Here is a 23921-nt window from a genome sequence, read left to right on the forward strand (position 1 = left end):
GGGAAAACTAGAAATTGTTTTCTTTTTAAAGCATACTAAAGGCAGGTTATTTCATGAGTTATAAGATGGAATGAAGAAATTTGTATGTAATTATGGTAGTAGAATTTAAGAATTCATTTTGTTAGCTCTGTATTTGGCTTACTTGGTTATAATATTTATAGGTAGATCATGAGGCCCCAAAACTAATTGTATTCCAGAGTTTAGTGGTCTTCACTAAATGTTTATAGTTTTTGAGATTTTATTTTCTGCACTAGTGAGAGGAAGAGGAACTATCGTTTTTATTTTTTTTTTTTGTAGAGACAGAGTTTCACTTTATGGCCCTGAGTAGAGTGCTGTGGCATCACACAGCTCACAGCAACCTCCAACTCCTGGGCTTAAGCAATTCTCTTGCCTCAGCCTCCCGAGCAGCTGGGACTCCAGGCGCCCACCACAAAGCCCGGCTATTTTTTTTTTGTTGTTGCGGTCTGGCCGGGGCCGGGTTTGAACCCACCACCCTCGGTATATGGGGCCTGCGCCTTACCTACTGAGCCACAGGCGCCGCCCGGAACTATCGTTTAATAGAGTTTTAGTCCTAGATGTACAGTAGTGTTTTTAATGCTTATAGTGTCACCTTTTCATCAAGTCAAACTCAAGTGTTGAATGAAATACATTAATTAAAGCTTCGTAAGGCTGGGCGCAGTGGCTTACACCTGTAATCGTAGTACTCTGGGAGGCTGAGGCAGGTGGATTGCTTGAGCTTGTAAGTTTGAGACCAGCCTGAGCAAGAGTGAGAGACCCTGTCTCTACTAAGAATGAAAACTGAGGTTTGGGCCTGGAGCTCAGCGACTAGGACACCAGCCACATCCACTGAGGCTGGCGGGTTCGAACCTGGCTTGGACCTGCCAAACAACAATAACAATTACAACAAAAATAAAAAAATTGCCAGGCATTGTGGTGGGCGCCTGTAATCCCAGCTACTCAGGAGGCTAAGGCAAGAGAATCACTTAAGCCCAAGAGTTTGAGGTTGCTGTGATGCCCGGGTACTCTGCTGAGGGCCACATAGTGAGACTCTGCTTCAAAAAAGAAAGAAAAACTGAGGCAAGAGGATCACTTGAGTCTAAAAATTTGAGGTTGCTGTGAGGTATGATGCCATAGCAGTCCACCCAGGACGACAAAGTGACACTCTTCTCTTAAAATAAAAAAAGCTTTGTTGAAGAGAGCACATTAAATAATTTTGCTTTTGTGTATAAAACTAATGGCAATTGTAAGAGGAAATGATAAAATCTGAGATCTTGGTTTTTACATTGTTTAGAGTATGTTAGGTTCTTGTTTATCATAATAAAGAATATTTGATGTGATCTAAAGTTATCCTTTTAGTATCATATTTAAATATAAAAATTTGTGAATTTGTAAAATACCATTATTTTATTATGCTTTTGTGAATAATTTGGAATAGAATTCAGGAAACTGAAATGTAGCTTTGATGAATTGTCTTGTGGTTATCTTTTTGTTATTGTAAATAAAAGAGCAAGTATTGTATTTAAAATTTCTTCAACTGCTTTTATATTGTTGTATTTTTGTAAATACGTTCTTTTAGATTGTGAGGTTTTAAGTATTTGCACTAAAACATTTTTAGGTTATCATAGAAGATAGCAGATTATAAAGATGATTTCATAAAGGAAAGAATACTGTAGTTAAATTTCTTTTAAAGTTTGGTGTCTAGTCTCTGCTTTGGCGTTTTTCTTTTGTAAAACAGCTTTGATGTTTTGATCTGTGTTCTTTTTGTGGCAGTAACCATCTGTGTTAGATCTACGATGCATTTCTCCTTCTCCATTTGTATTGTGTCCTTTAACAGAAAGCACAGCTGAACACAAGCTAACGGGAGTATCTTTGCTGGTTTGCTGCTTGTTGCATGCACACAGGAATGGAAAGCGAGTTCCTTTTCCCCTTCCCCAGCGCTCTTTGACCTCTCCCAAGATACACCAGCAGCCTGCTTACTATTAAATGTGGTCCAAAGGCCTTTAAAACTACAGTGTATATCATTTTGTGTGTTAGTCAACTCACTGACATTTTTTGAAACTTTTGAAATATAAATGGAGAGGTTTTTGTTGAGACACTGTCACCAAAACAATTTTTTGAAATGTTCCTCAAACTAGCTTGGGTTTAAAAATTGAAAGGTTTGCCCAGGAGTGGTGGCTCACACCTGTAATTCTCGGCACTCTGGGAGGCCAAAGTGGGTCGATTACTTGAGCTCTTGTGTGTTTAAGACCAGCCTGAGCAACAGCAAGACCCTGTCTCTACTAAAAATAGCAAAACTGAGGCAAGAGGATCACTTGAGCTCGAGGTTGCTGTGAACTATGATGTTATGGCGCTCTACCCAGGGCAACAAATTGAGATTCTGTCTCAAAAAAAAAAAAAAAAAAAGGAAAGGATTGTTACTATCCTTATGTAAGCAGTTGGGAGGAGGAAAAATATAACTTAATTCCATTGGAGAATACAGGCATATTTCCTTTGTTTTCTTTAAAACAGTAAGCTTAAAATGATGAATTTTTATATTTTTAATTTGAAAATTGAATACATATTTTTCATAAAGATTGTTTTGAGTGCTAATTTGTTTACGTTTTACAGAATTGCTTAATACATGATATTCAGTACAACTTTCATTTATTTGTAATATTTATAAGATCTTAGGAAAAGAATGAATTAGTAAAGTCGCAGTAGTAAAATGATAGTGCTTTGTACAGTTTGTAGCCAAGTTAAGCATGTGGTAGTTTTTCATTTATATTTTGCTGTTAATATAGAAACACCTTTATATGATTTCAGTTCATATTCACTAAAGACATGTTCTTAATATGCAATTGTATATTTTCACTGTTGGATTCTATCGCTTGGTTTCTTTCACGTCACAATTTGGACACATGCTGTAAGAGAAGCAGTAGAATTCTAGAGTTCTACGTGTAAATTAACTTCAACATTAAACGTCTCAGGATTTTCTTAATTTAGTTCACTGAGTTTATATCCTGTAAGCCTCTGACCTTGATGGCAAAGCTGTAAAGCTCTAAGCTCGTTAGAATGCATAAGTATTACCGGAAAGTAAAATGATGGGAGAATAATAGAGGGCATAAATAATTCTTTGAACTCTGTCACTTACCAAAATTCTGTAGTTATTTTAAGGTTTTTGCAGAAAAATAAATATATTCAATGATTGTATTTCTTCAAAAGTCTGTTGCGATAGCAGCCATATGATATGTAAGTGTACTTGACTTGGTTCTCAGTATCATGTATGTGCCAAAAAAGTGTGCTCGCTGGTGCAGCAAATGAAGCATTGCTTAAAATAAGGAGCTTATTACAAGATTTTTAATATACAAACTAATGTCAAATATAATGTTTCTTCAGAGATTAGAATGTGTTTTAAATTTCTAGAATTAACGTTTTTCTTTGTAATGTTCATATCGATTATTTTTAGACATTTAAGTTTAACAGATTGTATTTCTTTCAAGTTTCTATACTTGCTTAAGCAATCTTGATTTGTGCTTTTATGTTTGTTAGTAAAGCTTTTTTTTTTTTCCAGCATGTGTTTTCTCCTCTTTGGTTCTCTTTGTGTTTAGTACTTTTCTCTTTTTCTTTTGTTGTTTTCCCTTTTTACCCCCATGTTTTTCTTTTTCTTTTGGTGTTTTGGTCCTGTCTTCATTGTTTCAGGTATTTCTTTCCCCCTCTGGATTCCCCGTGGGCTGGATCAAGATGGTCCATTTATGCCCAGCCCCTTCCTCTACCTCTGCCTCCTCCTCCTCCTCCTCTGGTAGAGCACTCTTGCAATGCTGACACTGCCAACCTCCAGTATCCTCACCCTTGCAGATGATATCTCTCTCAGCCTCTTAATCCCGCACCTGAGAATGAAGTGGTTTAAAACACTGATTTAACATTGAAATGCCTGGGCGGCACCTGTGGCTCAAAGGAGTAGGGTGCCAGCCCCATATGCTGGAGGTGGCAGGTTCAAATCCAGCTCCGGCAAAAAACTGTAAAAACAAACAAACAAAAAAACATTGAAATGCCTTATTCAAATGTTTTCATTTCTGTCTTTTTGTTTTGCTTCACTATGTTTCAGAAGATTTTTCTAATTAAAGGGTCTGTCTTACATATATTGTTACAACCAGAACAAAGTGTTTGGAATCTAAACCTGTTTGTGTGTCTGTATCAAAAGAACGTTTGTATCACTGGTTGATAACCTTGATGAAATGAGAGATGTACAAGTAATGTGACTGTGAGTTACACACAGGCCAGGGCGGTGCTCACACCTGTAATCCCAGCACTCTGGGAGGCCCACGTGGGTGGATTGCCTAGGCTCAGAAGTTTGAGACCAGCCTGAGCAGGAGTGAGACCCTGTCTCTAAAAAAATAGCCGGGCATTGTGGTGGGCGCCTGTAGTCCGAGCTACTGGGGAGGCTGAGGCAAGAGGATCACTTGAGCTGAAGAGTTTGAGATTGCTGTGAGCTATGACACTGTGGAACTCTACCCAGGGCAACAAAAGTGAGACTCTTCCCTCACCCCTTCCAAAAAAAAAATACACAGTAGCTGACTTCAATGTATGTACCTATTTTTTTTTTTTTTTGCAGTTTTTTTTTGGCCGTGGCTGGGTTTGAACCCACTACCTCCGGCATATGGGGCCAGCACCCTACTCTTTTGAGCCACAGGCGCTGCCCAATGTACGTACCTATTTTATAAAGTTTAATTTGAACTGTAACGTGAAGGCGTATCATTATGAGATTCATTCTGCCTTTGAGACGTATTATAAAATGTTTTTAATTTTACATTAATGTAAAATGTTGCAGTTGATTAGTGTGTAAAATAAATCATTCCTGTGTATAAAGCAGCAAAACATAATACAGACTTTGTGGCCTTTTCTTTTTAAAGGGAAATTGCCTTTTACTATTTGGCATTACTTTTTAAAAAGCTTTTGTAATTATTATCCAAGTAGGTTATTTAATAAAATATATTTTAAAAGACACGAATTTGTTGCCTTATGAAAATTAAATGTATTTTATATTTAAGATAGTTCAGGCTTATTCTCCATTCATGTTACAAGAACAGAAAATCCTCAAATAAAAATTCATAGATGAGTCAATGTTACATTTATTTAAAGGGGGAAGGTCATTAAGTAGATTACCATCTAGAACTGAGGGATATTAACGTCTAAATTTTATGTCTTTTTTTTTTTCCACAACCCAGGCTGTGTCTCATCAGTTGATCACATAGGTAACATAATTGTTATAACAACCCAGGCTGTGTCTCATCAGTTGATCACATAGGTAACATAATTGTTATAACTATATTGTTAAATTCTAATTTTCATTTTTGTTTTGAGACAGTTTGTCACCCTTGGTAGAAAGCCCTGGCTTCATAGCTCACGGCAACCTCAAACTCTTGGGCTCAAAGTGTTCTTCTTGAGAACTACCTTGGTAGCTAGGACTACAGGTGCCCACCACGACCTCGCCTATTTTTAGAGACAGGGACTCACTTTTGCTCAGGCTGGTCTTGAACTCGTAAGCTCAGGCAATCTGCCCACCTCAGCCTACCAGAGTGCTGGAATTCACAGGTAATGGGCCACCTCACCTGTTGTATATTCTAATTTTCAAAGACAACCTTCCTTGACTAACCCCCGAACTTTTTTTTTTTTTTTTTGAGACAGCTCACAGCAACCTCCAACTCCTGGGCTTATGTGATTCTCCTGCCTCCACTGCCTAAGTAGCTGGGACTACAGGTGCCTGCCATAATGCCTGTCTGTTTTTTGGTTGCAGCTGTCGTTGTTTGGCGGGCCTAGGCTGGATTCGAACCTGCCAGCTCAGTTGTATGTGGCTGGTGCCTTAGCTGCTTGAGCCACAGGTGCCAAGCCCACCCCCTTCCCCCCACACTTCTTAATATGCAAAGTATTAAGAGCTGATAGAACTTGTTTTAAGAAACAGAGTTTTTTCCTTTTTTTTTTTTGAAACAGTCTCAACTATGTTGCTCTCAGTAGAGTGCTGTAGCGTCACAGCTCACAGCAACCTCAAACTCTTGGGCTTAAGCTATTCTCTTGTCTCAGCTTCCCAGGTAGCTGGGACTACAGGTGCCCGCCACAACGCTTGGCTATTTTTTGTTGCAGTTGTCGTTGTTTAGCTGGCCTGGCCTGGGTTCGAACCCACCACCCTCGCGGTATGTGGCTGGCACAGTAACCACTGTGCCATGGGTGCCAGCTAACTAGAGTTTCATTGCCCAATCATTAAAATATTTTCCCTTTAGGCTCGGTGCCTGTGGCTCAAGCGGCTAAGGTGCCAGCCACATACACCTGAGCTGGTGAATTTGAATCCAAACAACAATCATGGCTGCAATGCTCAGGCATTATGGCCAGTGCCTGTAGTCCCAGCTAGTTGGGAGGTGGAGGCAGGAGAATCGCTTAAGCCTAGGAGTTGGAGGTTGCTGTGAGCTGTGATGCCACAGCACTCTACCCTGGGCGACAGCTTGAGGCTCTGTCTCAAAAAAACAATTTATTTTTCTTTTTGAAGTTACCACGCCATTGAAAAAAAATATTTCTTGGCTAAGGCATGGTGGCTCACACCTATAATACTAGGACTCAGGGAGGTCGAGATCAGTGGATCACATGAACTTAGGAGTTGAAGACCAGCTTGAACAAGAGCAAGATCCCATCTCTACAAAAATAGGAAAACTAGCCAAGTGTTGTGTCAGGTACCCGTCGTCCCAGCTACCCGGGAGGCTGAGGCAGGAGGTTCACTTAAGCCCAGGAGTTTGAGGTTGCTGTGAGCTCTGATGCCACTGATACACAGGGTGAGAGGCTGTCTCCAAAAATAAATAAATAAATAAATAATCCTTTCAAATCTCAAGTTCTTCCTGTGTTAAGGAGTTGATTTAGACTTGTAGATAGGATCAAAGCAAGGGGTCTTAAAGCTGAGTCTAAATTAAGAATTCATGTATTAAATAGCTGGGCCTTGTGGTGGGCGCCTGTAGTCCCAGCTCTTCGGGAGGCTGAGGCAAGAGGATCACTTGAGCCCAAGAGAGTGAAGTTGCTGTGAGCTGTGATGCTACAGCGCTTTACCTGGGTCAAGAAAGTGAGACTGTCTCTGAAAGATAATAATTTCGGCACCAAGGCTGGCGAGTTCCAACCCAGCTCGGGCCAGCTAGGCAACAATGACAACTGCAACAAAAAAATAGCCGGGCGTTTTTTCTGTTGGCAGGCGCCTGTGGTCCCAGTTACTTGGGAGGCTGAGGCAAGAGAATCGCTTAAGTGCAAGAGTTTGAGGTTGCTGTGAGCTGTGACATTACAGCACTCTACCGAGGGTGACATAGACTGTCTCAAAAAAAAAAAGGGGGCGGCGCCTGTGGCTCAGTGAGTAGGGCGCCGGCCCCATATGCCAAGGGTGGCGGGTTCAAACCCAGCCCTGGCCAAAACCGCAACAACAACAACAAATCTTTAAAAAAAAAAAAGGGCGGCGCCTGTGGCTCAGTCGGTAAGGCGCCGGCCCCATATACCGAGGGTGGCGGGTTCAAACCCAGCCCCGGCCAAACTGCAACCAAAAAATAGCCGGGTGTTGTGGCGGGCGCCTGTAATCCCAGCTACTCGGGAGGCTGAGGCAAGAGAATCGCTTAAGCCCAGGAGTTGGAGGTTGCTGTGAGCTGTGTGAGGCCACGGCACTCTACCGAGGGCCATAAAGTGAGACTCTGTCTCTACAAAAAAAAAAAAAAAGATAAAATAATAAAGAAGTCATGTCTTTGAAGATTTAGCCATTACAGAGGTGCCCGATGTTAGAATGGGGTAATGATTTGAGACCGGTCTCCAGTTAGAATTAAGTCTCATCCCACCTTTTCCCAGCCGAGACCGGCCCTACACTGTCGCAAAGCGGCGATTAGTATTAGCGAACTGTCGTGAAACTTGGTTCCCGAAGAATTGCTTGCGGATTGAAGGTAAAACAGTGATAAGGAAGGTTTCCATCTGCTCACGCAAAAACTTAAAATCAGGTGATTTGTTAGCCAGAAATCTTGTTGTGTAAGGTGACCCATGGAGCTTTGGGAAACCCAAACTGAGTAAGGTAAACTTTATTTTCAAATTGGCGGAGGCTTCCAAGACAAGCACCTTCAGTTCCGCTAAAAGTGGAACCTGCGCTGGTCCCTGCCAGTTGAAGCTGCCGGGCGTCCCGCTTCCTCCCTTCAAATCCTGGGCCGCGCTGCCCTGACCAATTATGGGGCTTTTGCACACTCCGTCTCCCACTGCTGCCCAATCGCAAGCCGGCTGTGGGTCCCCGCCCCGCCCCTCGTGCCGCGAACCGACTTAAACCCGCCGGACGCGCTGTACGACAGGTCGCGACCGTCCGCTGTGCTAGGTCTTCGCGCACGCGCATTCACAGCTCTGCTGGGCAGCCCTTCTACTCTCGGTGGCCTGTTCTGCTCTGCTTTCTGCACCGGCAGTCCGGGTTGCCGGCTAGGTGAGGACCCGGGCAGGTGCCGTACGTGCTTGGGCGGGAGGTAGGCGCGTGGGCCTGGGCTGGCGTTTCGGCCTCCGGGCCTGCGGGCAGTAACGGTTTGGCGTGGGGCGCAGGCTCGGCGGAGGCTGCGGGGCGGCGAGGTCGGCGGGGCGCGAGCTGGGGTCGGACTGCGGGTCAGCCCATGCCGCGGCGCCCGCTGGGCCTGGGGTTGAATTCCGCTCAGTGAGGTGGATTGCACGCCTCTCTGAGACTTTCGGAGGATCGTAGTGTCTTTGTTTCCTCCTCTCTCATTTGGTGACTTCCAATTCCTGACGGACGGGCTCTCACTACTTTGCTGTGGAGTTTCTTGCAGATTGCTGAGTTGAATAGCCTTATGTGTATTGTGACGGGCAGTTCTGTTTCTCCTCCCGGGAAATAACCTTGTTACCTTAATGCTTGAAGTTGTCTGCCGGTGTCACCGTTTTACTCACTTTTGATTTGGTTTCTGCTAGGATGTGTTCACATTTATTCTTTTTTATTTATTTATTTATTTATTTATTTTTGGTTATTGGCCGGGGCTGGGTTTGAACCCACCACCTCTGGCATATGGGACCGGCGCCCTACTCCTTGAGCCACAGGCGCCGCCCCACATTTATTCTTAACATCTGATCTACATTCCTTGCTTATGATTTCATTATGAACATAACGTGAAAAGAGACAAGAATGTTTAATATCACTCTACTTACGCTTTGCTTTTAATTTCAGACTTTGTTTAGTCAATCATGAGATCCCTTTCAACACAGTCGTTTGGAGGACAGCTGTTTATATGACAATATTTCCGTTTGCTGTTACTATTTTGAGATCATTTGACTGGCGTTTTTACTGCTCCAAAGTCAGCTTTTTCTCCAAATTTGAGTTTTGTAGGCAAAGTTTACGGTAAGCCTTGAAAAGTAATATACTAAAAGTCTACCTAATTCTTCAGTGTGTCTTAAAATGCCAAGGATAAACGGTAACTGTTGGGAAAGTTTGACTAGGTTTTGCGTTTCACAGCAGGTCCTTCTTAAATACGTTTAATTGTATGCACAGACCTATAGTTAATGACTACCGTAAGCAATCTTTTATATACCCAGGAATGTAATTAAATTAAAGCAATTAAGTATAGGTAAATTCGTATGTGAAATTTGAGGCCACTACTTGGACAAGAGAGACCACAAAGATGGCTACTCAGTTCAAGTATAGTAAAAGAAAAGGTAACATTATATTGTCCTCACATGAGATGATGGACGAAGAGTGAGTAATGCAATAAACAGGGAAGTTAGGGAAATTTCCAGGAAACTTAGGAATGTGACATTTCCATGAATGGGTTTATTTTTTTGCAGTTTTTGGCCGGGGCTGAGTTTGAATCCACCACCTCAGGCATATGGGGCCCGCGCCCTACTCCGTTGAGCCACAGGGGCCGCCCCGCCCACTCCATGAATGGTTTTGAACAAATGTAATCCTTTTTGGAAAGAAGAGAGACTAGCAATTAAATTACAACATGAGGACTCTCCAGTGGGATGTTGCGTTACCATCACACCCATAGAAAAGCTCTGTTGAAGCACTTAACAAGGATAGAGATTGTTTGTTTAGTTTTGCATTCCTCCTGCCAAACAGAGTTGTTTTTTTTTTCGAGACAGTGTCCCTTTGTCACCCTCTGTAGAGTGCAGTGGTGTTATAGCTCACAGCAACCTAGCAACCTCAAATCACCTTGGGCTCTAATTCTCTTGCCTCAGTCTCTGGAGTAGCTGGGACTACAGGTGCCCGCCACAATGCCCAGCTTAGTTTTCGAGATGGGGTCTTACTCTAGCTCCGGTTGGTCTTGAACTCCTGAGGTCAAGCAATGTCCCTGCCTCAGCCTCCCAGAGCGCTAGGATTATAAGCATGAGCCCCTGTGCTTGGCCTCCAGGTACAGTATTCTTCATGGTTCGTGCTTGGTAATGATTGTTGCATGAATGATCTTTGTATAGAGTCTGAGCTTTCAGAACCCTTTGTAAGTAGGGCTAATCATTGAAGACTTTGGTATATTAATATTTTAATATTGGCTGGGCTCAGTGGCTTACCTGTATAAACATAACATTCTGGGAAGCCAAGGTGGGCGGCTCGCCTGTGCAAAGGAATTTGAGACCAGCCTGAGCCAGAGTGAGATCCTGTCTCTAATCACAACCATGCGTTGTGGCGGGTGTCAGTGTTGCAGCTACTACAGGCTGAGGCAAGAGAATCACCTGAGTCCGAGGTGATTTGAGGTTGCTGTGAGCTATGAAGCCACAGCACTTTAACGAGGGTGACAAAGTGAGATTCTGTCTCCCCCCCAAAATTTTGTTTTTGTGTTTGTAAATTTTTTTTTCTTTTTTTTTTGAGACCGAGTCTCATTTTTCTCACCTTTGGTAGAGTACCATGGCATCATAGCTCACAGGAACCTCAAACTCTTGGGCTCACGTGATCCTCTTGCCTCAGCTTCCTGAGTAGCTGCTACTACAGGCGTGTGCCACAACGCCCATCTATTTTTAGAGACGGGGTCTCGCTCTTGCTCAGGTTGGTCCGGAACTCGTGAGCTCAAGCAGTCTACCTGTCTTGGTCTCCCAGAGTGCTAGGATTACAGGTGTGAGCCCCCTGGCCTGGGTACATGTCTATAAATGAATGAATAACTTAACATTTACTTGGGCAGACTAGTTGGGACCAAGAGTTTGAGGTTGCTGTGAGCTGTGATGCCACAGCACTCTACTGAGGACGACATAGACCCTGTCTCAAAAAAAAAAAAAAAAAAGCGATTAGCAGCAGGCATTGGGAATATAGGAGTGGGTTGCAGCTCTGGAGATATATTTGAAGTTAAAACATCTGAATTTGCAACTGAGAGCAGGAGGGATCAGAATGACCCTGGGTGTGTCTTGCCTGTATAGGAATGATTTGTCAAGACTAAAGATACCAGGAGGGGTGAATGGAGGAAAGGCAACAAGTTTGATTTTGTATTTGTTGACTTTGCACTACCTGAGAGGCATTCAGATGTAAGGTAGATGTCAAGGAGACATTTGGAAATGCAGTGTCCCTCTGTATCCAGGGAAATTGGTCCAAGAACCCTGCAGGGATACCAGACTCTGGATGCTCAAGTTCCTTATATAAAATGGCACAGTATTTGCATATAACTGATGCATATCCTCCTACACACTTTATTTATTTATTTATTTGAGGTAGGGTTTTACTCTGTTGCCCTGACTAGGGTGCAGTGGCATCATCGTAGCTCATTGCAATCTCAAATTCCTGTGCTCAAGTGGTCCTCCTTTCTTAGCCTCCTGGGTAGCTGGGACTGGAGGTGCTTGCCACAATACCCAGTACATTTTTCTATTTCTTTCTTTTTTTTTTTTTTTTTGCAGTTTTTGGCCAGGGCCGGGTTTGAACCCTCTGGTGTATGGGGCCAGTGCCCTACTCCTTTGAGCCACAGGTGCCACCCACATTTTCTATTTCTGATAGAGACTTCTTTTCTTTTTCTCTCCTCTCCTCTCCCCTCCCCTCTTTTTTTTGAGACAGAGTGTCACTGTGTCACCCTGGGTAGAGTGCCATGGCATCACAGCTCACAGCAACCTCAAAGTCTTAGGCTTAAGTGATTCTCTTGCTTCAGCCTCCCAAGTAGCTTGTTTTTTGGGGGTGTGTGTGTTTTTTTTTTTTTTTTTTTTGAGGCAGAGCTTCACTCAGTGGCCCTGTCTAGAGCACCTTGATGTCGCCATGTTCATAGCAACCTCAAATTCTTGGGCTTAAGCGAACCTTTATGCTCAGCCTCCTGAGTATCTGTGACGGCAGGTGCCTGCCACGATGCCCAGCTAGTAATTTTCTATTTTTGCTCTTGCTGAGGCTGGTCTCAAACGCCAGAGCTCAGGTGATCCCACCACCTTGGCCTCCCAGAGTAGGATTATAGGCATGAGCCACCCAACCTGGCCCCTCCTGTGTATTAAATCATCTCTAGATCATTATGATAGCTAGTACAGTATAGATGAGTGGTTCTCAACCTTCCTAATACCTCGACCCTTTAATACAGTTCCTCATGTTGTGGCGACCTCCAACCATAAAATTATTTTCGTTGGTACTTCATAACAGTAATTTTGCTACTGTTATGAATCATAATGTAAATATCTGATGCAGGATGTATTTTCATTGTTACAAAGGGGTCATGACCCACAGGTTGAGAACCACTGGTATAGATGTTATTAAAATAGTTGTTGTGGCTTGGCACCTGTAGCTCAAGTGGCTAAGGTGCCAGCCACATACACTAGAGCTGGTGGGTTCGAATCCAGCCCAGGCCTGCCAAATGACAATGACAACTATAGCCAAAAAATAGCCGGGCGGTATGCTAGGCACCTATAGTCCCAGCTACTTAGGAGGCTGAGGCAAGAGGATCGCTAAAGCCCAGGAGTTGGAGGTTGCTGTGAGCTGTGATGCCACACGGCACCCGACCCAGGGTGACAGCTTGAGGCTCTGTCTCAAAAATAAAAAATTAAAAAAAAAGTTGTTGTATTTTCTGTATTTTTTATTGTTGTGTTGTTATTTTAAAATATTTTTCAAAGGGGCGGCGCCTGTGGCTCAGTGAGTAGGGTGCCGGCCCCATATACCGAGAGTGGCGGGTTCAAACCCAGCCCCGGCCAAACTGCAACAAAAAAATAGCCGGGCGTTGTGGCGGGCGCTTGTAGTCCCAGCTGCTCGGGAGGCTGAGGCAAGAGAATCACGTAAGCCCAAGAGCTGGAGGTTGCTGTGAGCTGTGTGACGCCAAGGCACTCTACTGAGGGCAGTAAAGTGAGATTCTGTCTCTACAAAAAAAAAAAAAAAAAATTTTTTTTTTCAAAAATATTATTGATCTGTGCTTGGTTGAATTCCCAGATGCAGAACCCACAGATACAGAGGGCCAACTGTAGAGGTCTAGAGCTCAGAATAGAGGTCCGGGCTGAAAGTGATTTGAAGATGAAAGAGGTGGCCTTTGTGCAGAGGAAAGCATACTTTGGGCCCAGACTTGCCAGGGAGGGAATCCTCTGCTCTCACTTGCACTTTGTAGTCTGGAAAAGTTTCCCAACCTCTTCCTTTGGTGTCAGTCTCTTCAATGGTGGGGTAATGGCTACCTTACAGATTTGACACAGGACTAGAAACATGTATATGACATACTTAGTATATTATTTGATAATAACCAGTAAATATCAGCAGGCTAGCTGGGAGTTACAGATTATTTTTTTCAATTAATTTTTTCAACTCCTATTCCCACCTCTGCATCAGGTACTGAGAATCTGAGTGAACTAGATAGACGTTTCCTTAAGAAACTGCCTTTCTAAATATAGAGGGGTTAAAGTCAAAGATTGGGCCACCCACTGAGAATGTCAGAATTCCTTGATTTTGCAAATGTTTATTGAGTACCTACTGTGTGGTGGGTATTGTTCTAAGTGCTGGGAAATAGTGAGGCCAGAGAGGTACGGCCACTGCTCCTAGAGGGCAATCATGTCAGTGGAAGAAGATGAACAAACGCAAGAATAAAAGATGGTAAATGCTGGGAGGAGTAAAAGGATGCCGTAGATCTGGGCTTGTGTTTACTTAGTGATAAGGGATACCCTCTCTTAGATAGTGAGGTTTCAGTTGAGGAGAATGTCAGGAAGGAAAGTGCTAGCTGTGCAGAGACATGGGAGAAGAATGGTCTAGATTTCAGGAGTTTTATAGGAACAGAAGATCCAGCACATGGTGTAGGAGGTGAATGAGCTTGAGAGGGATGGGGGAGGTTGACAGGGCCAACGGAGTTTTCAGTAAGGGCATGGTACCGGATTCATACTTTATGGTCCTTTTGCCGACACTATGGAGAATTAATTGACGGATGGCAAGAATAGAAGCATGGAGGCTCAGCGCCTATAGCTCAGCAGCTAGGGCGCCAGCCACATGCACCTGGGGTGGTCGGTTCGAACCTGGCCTGGGCCTGCTAAACAATGACAACTACAACAAAAAAATAGTTGGTTGTTGTGGTGGGCACCTGTAGTCCCAGCTACTTGGGAGGCTGAGGCAAGAGAATTGCTTAAGCCCAAGAGGTTTTTTTGTTTTTTTTTTTTCCGAGACAGCCTCAAGCTACATCGCCCTGGGTAGAGTGCTGTGGCATCACAGCTCACAGCAACCTCCAATTCCTGGGCTCAAGCAATTCTCTTGCCTCCGTCTCCCAAGTAGCTGGGACTACAGGCACCGCCCCCGCCCCCCCAACTCCCGGCTATTTTTTGGTTGCAGCCATAATTGTTTGGTGGGCCCAGGTTGGATTTGAACCCGCCAGCTCAGGTGTATGTGGCTGGCGCCTTAGCTGCTTTGAGCCATAGGAGCTGAGCCTAAGCCCAAGAGTTTTGAGGTTGCTGTGAGCTATGATGCCGTGGCACTGTATGTACCTAGGGCGACAGGTTGAGACTTGGTCTCAAAAAAAAAAAAAAAAAAAAGAAAATAGAAGCAGGGAGACGCGTCAGGAGGCCTTTCAGTAGGTCGAGTAGTAGTGGAGAAAGATGTAGAATGATTCAGGGTGTATTTTGGACTAGACATGTCTGCCCTCCGGAATGGACTCCAGCACATGGGTTTTGTCTGGCAGCAGTGTGTAATTGAGTTTAGCTGGTTTCATGTGAAGCCTGTAATTTTCAGCTGACCTCTGTCCTTAGTGTCCTATTTTCTTTTTTATTTATTTTATTTATTTTATTTTGTTTTGTAGAGACAGAGTCTCACTTTATTGCCCTCGGTAGAGTGCTGTGGCGTGACACAGCTCACAGCAACCTCCAAATCCTTGGGCTTAGGCGATTCTCTTGACTCAGCCTCCCAAGTAGCTGGGACTACAGGCTCCAGCCACAATGCCCGACTATTTTTGTTGCAGTTTGGCCGGGGCTGGGTTTGAACCCACCACCCTCGGCATATGGGGCCGGCGCCCTACCCGCTGAGCCACAGGCGCTACCCTATTGTCCTATTTTCTAACAATGTTTATGCCTGGAAGCATTTGCGTTTGAGATCTCTAGTGTGTAAGAGTAAACTGTGATGTAAAGCCTGAGGTCATGCCCTGCTGTGTGAGGAGTAGGCTATGAGCATGCCACCTCAGGTGTGCTCCTAGCGACTGGGGATGCTTGGTGGGAAGGGGAGGTGAGAAGGTGGTGGCAGGAAGTGCAAATGAAAGATCAGGGCAGGCTGTTTTCTGCCTCCTCCATCCTGGCAGGGGAGAGTTTTGAACATGTTTGTAGAAATCAAGAAGAGAAAATAGCTAAAAATGTTGAAGAGAGGAAATTGGGCCATGGGCTGAGAGCAGGGTGCTAAAGGTAGGTAGGTGGTGGTGCATTTGCAGTATATTGATGTAGGTTGAAGACATTTATCCGTTTATCCACTCGGCAAGTTTATGGAGAGTCTCCTCTGTGCCAGCACAGGTCTGTGTAGGAATGCAGTGGTAAACCTGTGGGTGAAGTCTTGCCCTCATGGAGTTTATGTTCTAGTGTGGGAGGAAAAACAAATAGGTGACTTGTACTGCATGCCAGGTGGTGGTCAGTACTATAGACGAAAGAAAGCAGGGCAGGGAGGCCAAGAGGGCCATGCTCAACTTGGAAGGTTGACGCGGCAAGGCCTGGCATGCAGTGAGCATCTCCAGGAAGACCTGAAAGCAGGTACAGTGTGAGAGCTGTGGGTCCCTGCTGCCCCTGGGGTGTGCTCAGAGGTCGGGGATTAGGCAAGAGGCAGCAGGGAGAGTCGCACGGCTGGCGAGGCGTGAGCAGGGGGAGGAGTTGCAGGAGATGAGGTGGAGGTTGTCCAGACCCTGGCTCACCTTTAGTGTTGAATATGGTGGGAAGGATGTGGAGGGAGGGTTTGTGTTAAGTGCTGCTATATCGTGGTGTATGTGACTCATTATCTCTACTCCATATTAAAGGGAGTACATAACTGCCCAACTTAACTGTGTCCTAAAGTCATATGTATACACCATCAGTGTATATATCTTAGTATACATATTATATATTATGCCATCTTTGCCTTCTTTGCCTACATATACTAAGCCAACAGGAAATTAAACTGTTATATTTCATTGTTGTGTTCATTATAGGGAGACAAGTTTGATGTTCATATTCTCAGCTATCAAGTAGCGAAGTATTCTAAGCATTCCTTTATTGAAGAATATTTGCCCACGGCATCCTCTCATAGTGGTGTTCCCAAGAATTACTTCCTACAGTTTGTCAGTTTTCTAAGATTTATGGAACTTGTACTTGTAGTCATTCAAAAATGTTTTACTGTATTTGATTTATTAAATTACTTTTGTTGTTGCAGTGAGATGGAAAATTTTCGAGGGATAACGGAAGAGTCATTTCCAAGCTTCTTAGCTAATTCGTTACTTGATAATAGTGGGACTTTAGAAAATGTCACTCTTTCTTCAAATCTTGGCCTGCCTGTTGCTGTTTCCACACTTGCTAGAAATAGATCCAGCACTGATAACAGGTAAGACTTGTTAGAGCAGATTTTTTTCCCCTAGATCCATAAAACATACAACATACTGAAACTTATGTAAAATTTCCAGTCAAGCTTGAGCTTTTTGCTTTATTTATGAAAGAGATGGCTAGATCATGTACAACGAACTTGCTGTCTTTTTTCCCATTCTATTTCCTCATCATTGGGTTAGGAATGATAACCCAGTGTTGGGATTTGAGCACCAGTAACTCTTTTTAGTCTGTAATGTATTGGAGTTGTATTCATTTTTTCTGTCTGTAATAGATTTATATTAGTTTATTCTTGCTAATTGTGTTATCAAGTTCAAAAGGGAAATTAGTCATAAGCGTTAGGAGTGCAGAGCTGTCTTAAGAAGGGATGGAGTTGGGGAAACCATCAGGACTGAGATTTTCTTTCTTTTTCTTTTTCTTTTCTTTTTTTTTTTTTTTTTACAGTTTTTGGCCGGGGCTGGGCTTGAACCCTCCACCTCCGGCATATGGGGCTGGCACCCTACTCCTTTGAGCCACAGGTGCCGCCCAGGACTTAGATTTTCTATCATCTCACTCTACTTCTCTCTGTAAAATGCGTTTTTCATTCTCTCTTGCAATACTGTGGTTTTATCTGCTTTTCTATTTCATGTTGCAGAATATGGCAACACAAACTCTTGAAAGATATGTGTGGATTACATTTCTGGCTACACAGGAGACTAATGAACTGTTTCTTAAAATCTCACGTATTACTGGTCCATTCCAAATCCGGTCACCTATGGCAAGGGTGTGGGGTCAATGGCTCTGTTTTAGTGATATGACAGTGGCTCCCATTTTAATTCGTTTCAGCCAGGTTCACCCTTTACTGGACTTGTATGGCTGTCTTTCAACCTGCAGTCTGTCATTACTTCTGAAATAACTTAGTTGTTACTCTAATATTTTGAGTTCCTGAAGTAAATTTTCTCTCTTAGGCACTAAGTAGTTTTTAGTTTCTTAACCTTTTTTTTTTAAGACAGAGCCTCAAGCTGTCACCCTGGGTGGAGTGCTGTGACATCTCTGCTCACAGCAACCTCTAACTCCTAGGCTCAAGTGATTCTCCTGCCTCCGCCTCCCAGGTAACTGGGACATTAGGCACCTGCCACAACGCCTGGCTATTTTTTGTTGCAGCCGTCATTGTTGTTTGGCGGGTCCGGGCTGGATTCGAACCTGCCAGCTCAGGTGTATGTGGCTGGTGCCTTAGCCACTTGAGCCACAGGTGCAGAGCCCATTTTTTTTTTTTTTAAGAGGTGGAGTCTTACTTTGTCACCCTCGGTAGAGTGCTGTGGTGTCACAGCTCACAGCAACCTCCAGCTTTTGGGCTTACGTGATTCTCGTGGCTCAGCCTCCCGAGTAACTGGGACTACAGCTGCCCACCACAACACCCAGCTATTTTTTTTTTTTTTTTGTAGAGACAGAGTCTCACTGTACTGCCCTCGGGGGGTAGAGTGCCATGAGGTCACACGGCTCACAGCAACTTCTAACTCTTGAGCTTACGCGATTCTCTTGCCTCAGCCTCCCGAGTAGCTGGAACTACAGGCGCCCGCCACAACGCCTGGCTATTTTTTTGTTGCAGTTTGGCCAGGGCTGTGTTTGAAGCCGCCACCCTCGGCATATGGGGCTGGCGTCCTACTCACTGAGCCACAGGCACCACCTACCCAGCTATTTTTTTGTTGCAGTTTGGCCGGGGCTGGGTTCGAACCCACCACCCTTGGTATATGGGGCCCGCGCCCTACTCACTGAGCTACAGGCGCCACCCTCTTGACCAGTTTTATAACCAGATAAATGTTTGGTTACATTTCCCTCTTTTGTTTTGTTTTTTTTGAGACAGTTTCCCTTGGGCACCCTTGGTAGAGTACTGTGGTGTCATGGCTCACAACAACCTCAAACTCTTGGTCTCAATGGATCCTCTTGCCTCAGCCTTCCAGGTAGCTGGGACTACAGGCTACTGCCACAGCGCCTGGCAATTTTTTAGAGACGGGGTCTCGCTCTTGTTCAGTTTGGTCTTGAATTGGTGAGCTCAGGCACTCCACCCACCCTGGGCCTCCCAAGTGCTGGAAGCACAGGCGTGAGCCCCCGCACTTGGCTTTGTATTCCCTGTTTTTTTTTTTTTTTTGGCAGTTTTTGGCCGGGGCCAGGTTTGAACTCGCCATCTCCAGTATATGGGGCTGGTGCCCTACTCCTTTGAGCCACCGCACTTGGCTTTGTATTCCCTGGTTTGTATCTCCAAAGTGATATGTGTAGTTCACACATCCATTCCATACAGGGTCTTGGTGTAAAGTTCGTTTCAGTATCTGATTGCTTTCTGTCTTTTCTCAACTCAGATATTCGGTGAATACAGTAATGTTTATGTTTGGGATGAAAGGGTTGGCTTAACTCCTAAGCTCTTTTACCTTTAAGATGTCTGGCTGTACTTTTGAATACACGGACGTTCTGTGGCTGTTCCACAGGTTCCATGCTTTGCATAGAGAATGATAGTTTGGAATACGAGGATCCCTATTTGTTTTTATCAGCTGGTGGTTGTTTTGATAGTCACACATGCCTATGTCATGATGAAATTTAAATGTGCATAATTTAACTCTTAACAATTAAAATAAAATTTTTTATGTAGATATCCTGATATCCAGGCATCTTACTTAGTAGAAGGGAGATTTTCAGTTCCGTCGGGGTCCTCTCCCAGCAGCCAGAGTGATGGTGAACCCAGAGAGAGGTTACTGCTTAGCTTCCAGGATGACGAGTAAGTTCCTACTTCCATTTGCTTGTACTGTGTTAAAACTGAGTCTTACTCAGTTGTGAAAAATGAAAGTGTGATTATATCTCTAATTAATTCTAAGACTCTTAGGAGTTTTCTTTATGTGTTTTAATCACAATTTTAGTCTTTAAAACATTTTTTTCTGATTCTAAAAGTGATATATGCTCATTGAAAAAACGTAACACTGAGAATTATTAGTGAGACATTAAAGGCCTATAATCTCTCTAACTAGCAAATAGCTATTGGCTGAATTTAAAGAAAAAAATTTTTGTTGCCTTTTTTTTTTTAAATTTAAATTAAAGATGGGATCTTACTATGTTGATCAGGCCGGGTATGAATTCCTGGGCTCAAGTGATCCCGAGTTGCTGGGATTACAGATGCACCCCACTGCACCTGATGCACTTTCATTTATAGTCTTCCAGACTTTTCTGTGCGCATATACATGTATATGTATGTAAATTTTTTTTTCTGGAATGGTATTAAACTGTTATACTATTATTATAACTTGTAAAAATTAATATATAGTGGGTGGCGCCTGTAGCTCAAGTGGCTAAAGTGCCAGCCACATACACCAACCAGAGGTAGCAGGTTCGAATCCGGCCCAGGCCTGCCAAACAATGACAATTACAACCAAAAAAATAGCCGGGCGTTGTGGCAAGTGCCTGTAGTCCCAGCTCCTTGGGAGGCTGAGGCAAGAGAATTGCTTAAGCCCAGGGGTTTGAGGTCACTGTGAGCTGTGACGCCATGGCACTCTACCCAGGGCAATAGCTTGAGGCTCTGTCTCAAAAAATAAAAAGAAAAAATATTAATATATGGTATTAATAATATATTAATATAAAATAAAAAAACCCATGGTATGGGTTCAGCTTTCAATTATAATTAATGTGAATCTGTATTATAATGTTAATAGCTTATACTCAAGTCTAGTTTGGGGGTTTAGATTATTGAAATCTTGCTATTATAAATGTAATGGACTTCTTATATTTATACATTTATAAATACATTTTGCACACCCGGGAGATTATTTTATTTATTTATTTTTTTGAGATAGCATCTCACTATGTCACCATTGGTAGAGTGCTGGAGCATCATAGCTCACAGCAACCTCAAACTCTTAGGAGTTCAAGCAATTGTTCAAGCAATTCTCTTGCCTCAGCCTTCCAAGTAGCTGGGACTACAGGTGCCTGCCACAACACCCAGCTATTTTTTTGTTGCAGTTGTCATTGTTTAGTAGGCCCAGGCCAGGCTTGAACCCACCAGCTCAGATGTATGTGGCTGGCACTGTAACCACTGAGCTACGGGTTCCAAGCCACACCTGGGAACTTCTTAAGGTAAGTTCCTAGGTTTTTTTGTTTGTTTTTTTGAGGCAGAGTCTCACTTTGTCACCCTTAGCAGAGTACCCTGGCATCATAGCTCACAGCAACCTTGAACTCTTGGGCTTACATGATCTTCTTGCCTCAGCCTCCCATGTAGTTGGGACTACAGGCGCCTGCCACAGTGCCCAGCTATTTTTAGAGACAGAGTCTTGCTCTGGCTCAGGCTGGTCTTCAGGCTATGAGCTCAGGCAATCCACCTGCCTTGGCCTCCCAGAATCCCAGGATTATAGGCATTAGTCACCAGGCCTGGCCTGGTTCCTAGGATTTAAATTGCTGAGTTAAAAATATTTTATTTTAAAGACCATTACAAATTGACACATTACTCTTTAGATAACTTTTAGATAACTCTTTAGATAACTTTTACCCATTTATACTTCCATTGGGTGTATTTGATATTGCCTTCTTCTCCCAATTCACCCAATATCTGATAGTACTATTTTTAATCTTTGATTTTTATAAGTAAATATAATTTATATGCATGCATATATGCAAGGAACAAAGTCTAGACGTTTATAAAACCAAAGTGGCAATGGCGCTATTATAGACAGTGTAGTTTTCTGTGTTTAAATTCATATTTGATTTCTTATGGGATTGAAAGTGTTATTTGTATATTAAAGATGTTAACTCTTGTATATTCATTTTTTTTCCCTTGAGACATTTTATTTTTAAGTATGTATTACATTCCTAGCTAATGAATGGTAGGATTTTCCCTCCTGTGTGTTTTCTTGTTACTTCATGGTCCATGATGCCAACTGTCCTGAAGTTGTCAGGACAAGGAAACCAGACTGGTGGGATGAGAGCAGGCTGTTCTGCCATTTTTCTATATTTTTGAGCTGCATGTCAAATCTAGGGTTGATCACTCCACATTTGTTTAACCTGCTGTGAGGTTCACAATTTTCCTAGCTCTATGTTCATCTGTGGTTTCACATTTGCTAATGTAACTGTGCTTCCTCATCATGATTAGAAACCGAATGATGACTTTGGAGCACGGCCTTGTAAGGTGTTTGCCTCTCTTTCCAGCATTGTTGCTGCTTTTCAGAGCACCAGCCCGGACATTCATGCTCACCATTATGATGGCATGGGAAGAGGGTGGAAAGAGCCACTGTGTATTTTTGACTGAGTGCCTACTATGTACCAGGCACTTGTCCAGGTGCTTAGGAAATAGCAGTGAACAAAATACGTTAAAATATGCTAATTTTATAGTATATGACAAAGGAAAAGTGCTAGAAAAACAGATGATAAGGAGAGTCGTTATAGTAAGGAAGGCTGAAGGCGGTGATGAATGTGGGTCTCTGAGCAAAGACTTGAGTGGGGGATGCGGGGAGAGGACTTGAGATGGAAGGTGCAGTGTGAAGGCACTGAGGCAGAAGCAGACCCAGTGTGTCACAGGGTGGCCTGGAGGCTGGAGGTGTAGGAGCAAGAGAGTAAAAAAAACACTGTGCTTTGAATTCTTTTGAAAATAATTTTATTAATCATCTTTAAAATTTTTGCAGCACACCTAAGATCCTCCCAGGGCACATCAGTGTGCTGCAGCACACTGGTTGAAAATCACGGAAGGTTCTCTTTGGCTACTGTGTGGAGAATAAACTGTGGGAGGCAAGAATGTGTGTAGGAAGAACACTCAGGAGACTGTCAGAGGTACAAGGTGGATGGAGTAGGGACGAGTTACAGGACTGGTCCTCAGGGCAGTTGAACTTTGAGAAGTTGGGGGCAGGAGAAATAGACAAGGAGACTGTACATTGGAGCTCTGGCAGGAGGAGAATGGTGTCTTGGAAGCTGTGTCAGCAACATGTATAAAAGAAGAGGCAACTGGGCGGCGCCTGTGGCTCAGTGAATAGGGCGCAGGCCCCATATAGCGAGTGTGGCGGGTTCAAACCTGGCCCCAGCCAAACTGCAGCAAAAAAATAGCCAGGCATTGTGGTGGGTGCCTGTAGTCCAGCTACTCAGGAGGCTGAGGCAAGAGAATTGCCTAAGCCCAAGAGCTGGAGGTTGCTGTGAGCTGTGACGTCACATTACTCTACTGAGGGTGACAGAATGAGACTGTCTCTTAAAAAAAAAAAGGGAGGGCGGCGCCTATGGCTCAGTGAGTAGGGCGCCGGCCCCATATGCCGAGGGTGGCGGGTTCAGGCCCAGCCCCGGCCAAACTGCAACAAAAAAATAGCCGGGCGTTGTGGCGGGCGCCTGTAGTCCCAGCTGCTCGGGAGGCTGAGGCAAGAGAATCGCGTAAGCCCAAGAGTTGGAGGTTGCTGTGAGCCGTGTGACGCCATGGCACTCTACCCGAGGGCGGTACAGTGAGACTCTGTCTCTACAAAAAAAAAAAAGGGGGGGGGGTAATTATCAAACTATGTCAAATAAAGTGAGAACTAAGAGTTGACTGTTGGAAGTAGCATAGAGTTAGGTTACTGGTAACCCTGAAAAGTAGCTTGGTGGAGTGGGAGAAGGAAAGGGTCTCCCAGGAGCATCTTCTTGCCTCAGGCCGGTGGTGAGGAGGTCTGGAAAGTGGTCTTACTGGCTCTTGTCAATAGAAGACACAGGCCTGGCCAAGCGTCATGGATGCCGTGGATGGTCGGTCTCAGTCCTTGACTCTTGAATAGTCTGAAGACCTCTTGGTGGAGGGTGGGCAGCCTGAAGATCCCTGGCCTTAGGCCGTGTGTGAGGGTCAGCTTCTTTGACCTCTTCTAGAGGAGGCACAATTTATCTGTTTGAAATGTCTTTAACTTTGGAGTTCAATTAGTACTTTAGCTGAGTATGGAATTTTAAGATGCAAATACTTTTCATAACATTTTGAAGGCATTATAAGGCTGATGTCATTTTGATACTTGATCTTTTGTATATGAACTGTTGTTCTCTGTCTGCAAACATTTAGA

At 43.7% G+C, this 23921-nt stretch overlaps 2 protein-coding genes across 4 annotated transcripts in view; both read left to right on the forward strand.

Moving 5' to 3' along the window:
* SEH1L (SEH1 like nucleoporin) overlaps positions 1–2091 on the forward strand; it is a 29170-nt gene extending 27079 nt beyond the window's left edge. For both annotated transcript variants that reach the window (XM_053571890.1, XM_053571891.1), the window contains one exon: positions 1835–2091. In XM_053571890.1, the coding sequence (XP_053427865.1) occupies positions 1835–1847 (13 nt within the window). In that variant the 3' untranslated portion in view covers positions 1848–2091. The remainder of the gene's footprint in view (positions 1–1834) is intronic.
* A 6281-nt stretch (positions 2092–8372) lies between these two features.
* Positions 8373–23921, forward strand: part of CEP192 (centrosomal protein 192) — a 151132-nt gene continuing 135583 nt past the window's right edge. For both annotated transcript variants that reach the window (XM_053571227.1, XM_053571228.1), the window contains exons 1-4: positions 8373–8449; positions 9194–9364; positions 16748–16915; positions 19538–19663. In XM_053571227.1, coding sequence (XP_053427202.1) covers positions 9255–9364; positions 16748–16915; positions 19538–19663 — 404 coding nt within the window. In that variant the 5' untranslated portion in view covers positions 8373–8449; positions 9194–9254. The remainder of the gene's footprint in view (positions 8450–9193; positions 9365–16747; positions 16916–19537; positions 19664–23921) is intronic.

The sequence above is a fragment of the Nycticebus coucang genome, chromosome 19, assembly GCF_027406575.1.
Source record: "Nycticebus coucang isolate mNycCou1 chromosome 19, mNycCou1.pri, whole genome shotgun sequence".
Lineage (NCBI taxonomy): Eukaryota > Metazoa > Chordata > Mammalia > Primates > Lorisidae > Nycticebus > Nycticebus coucang.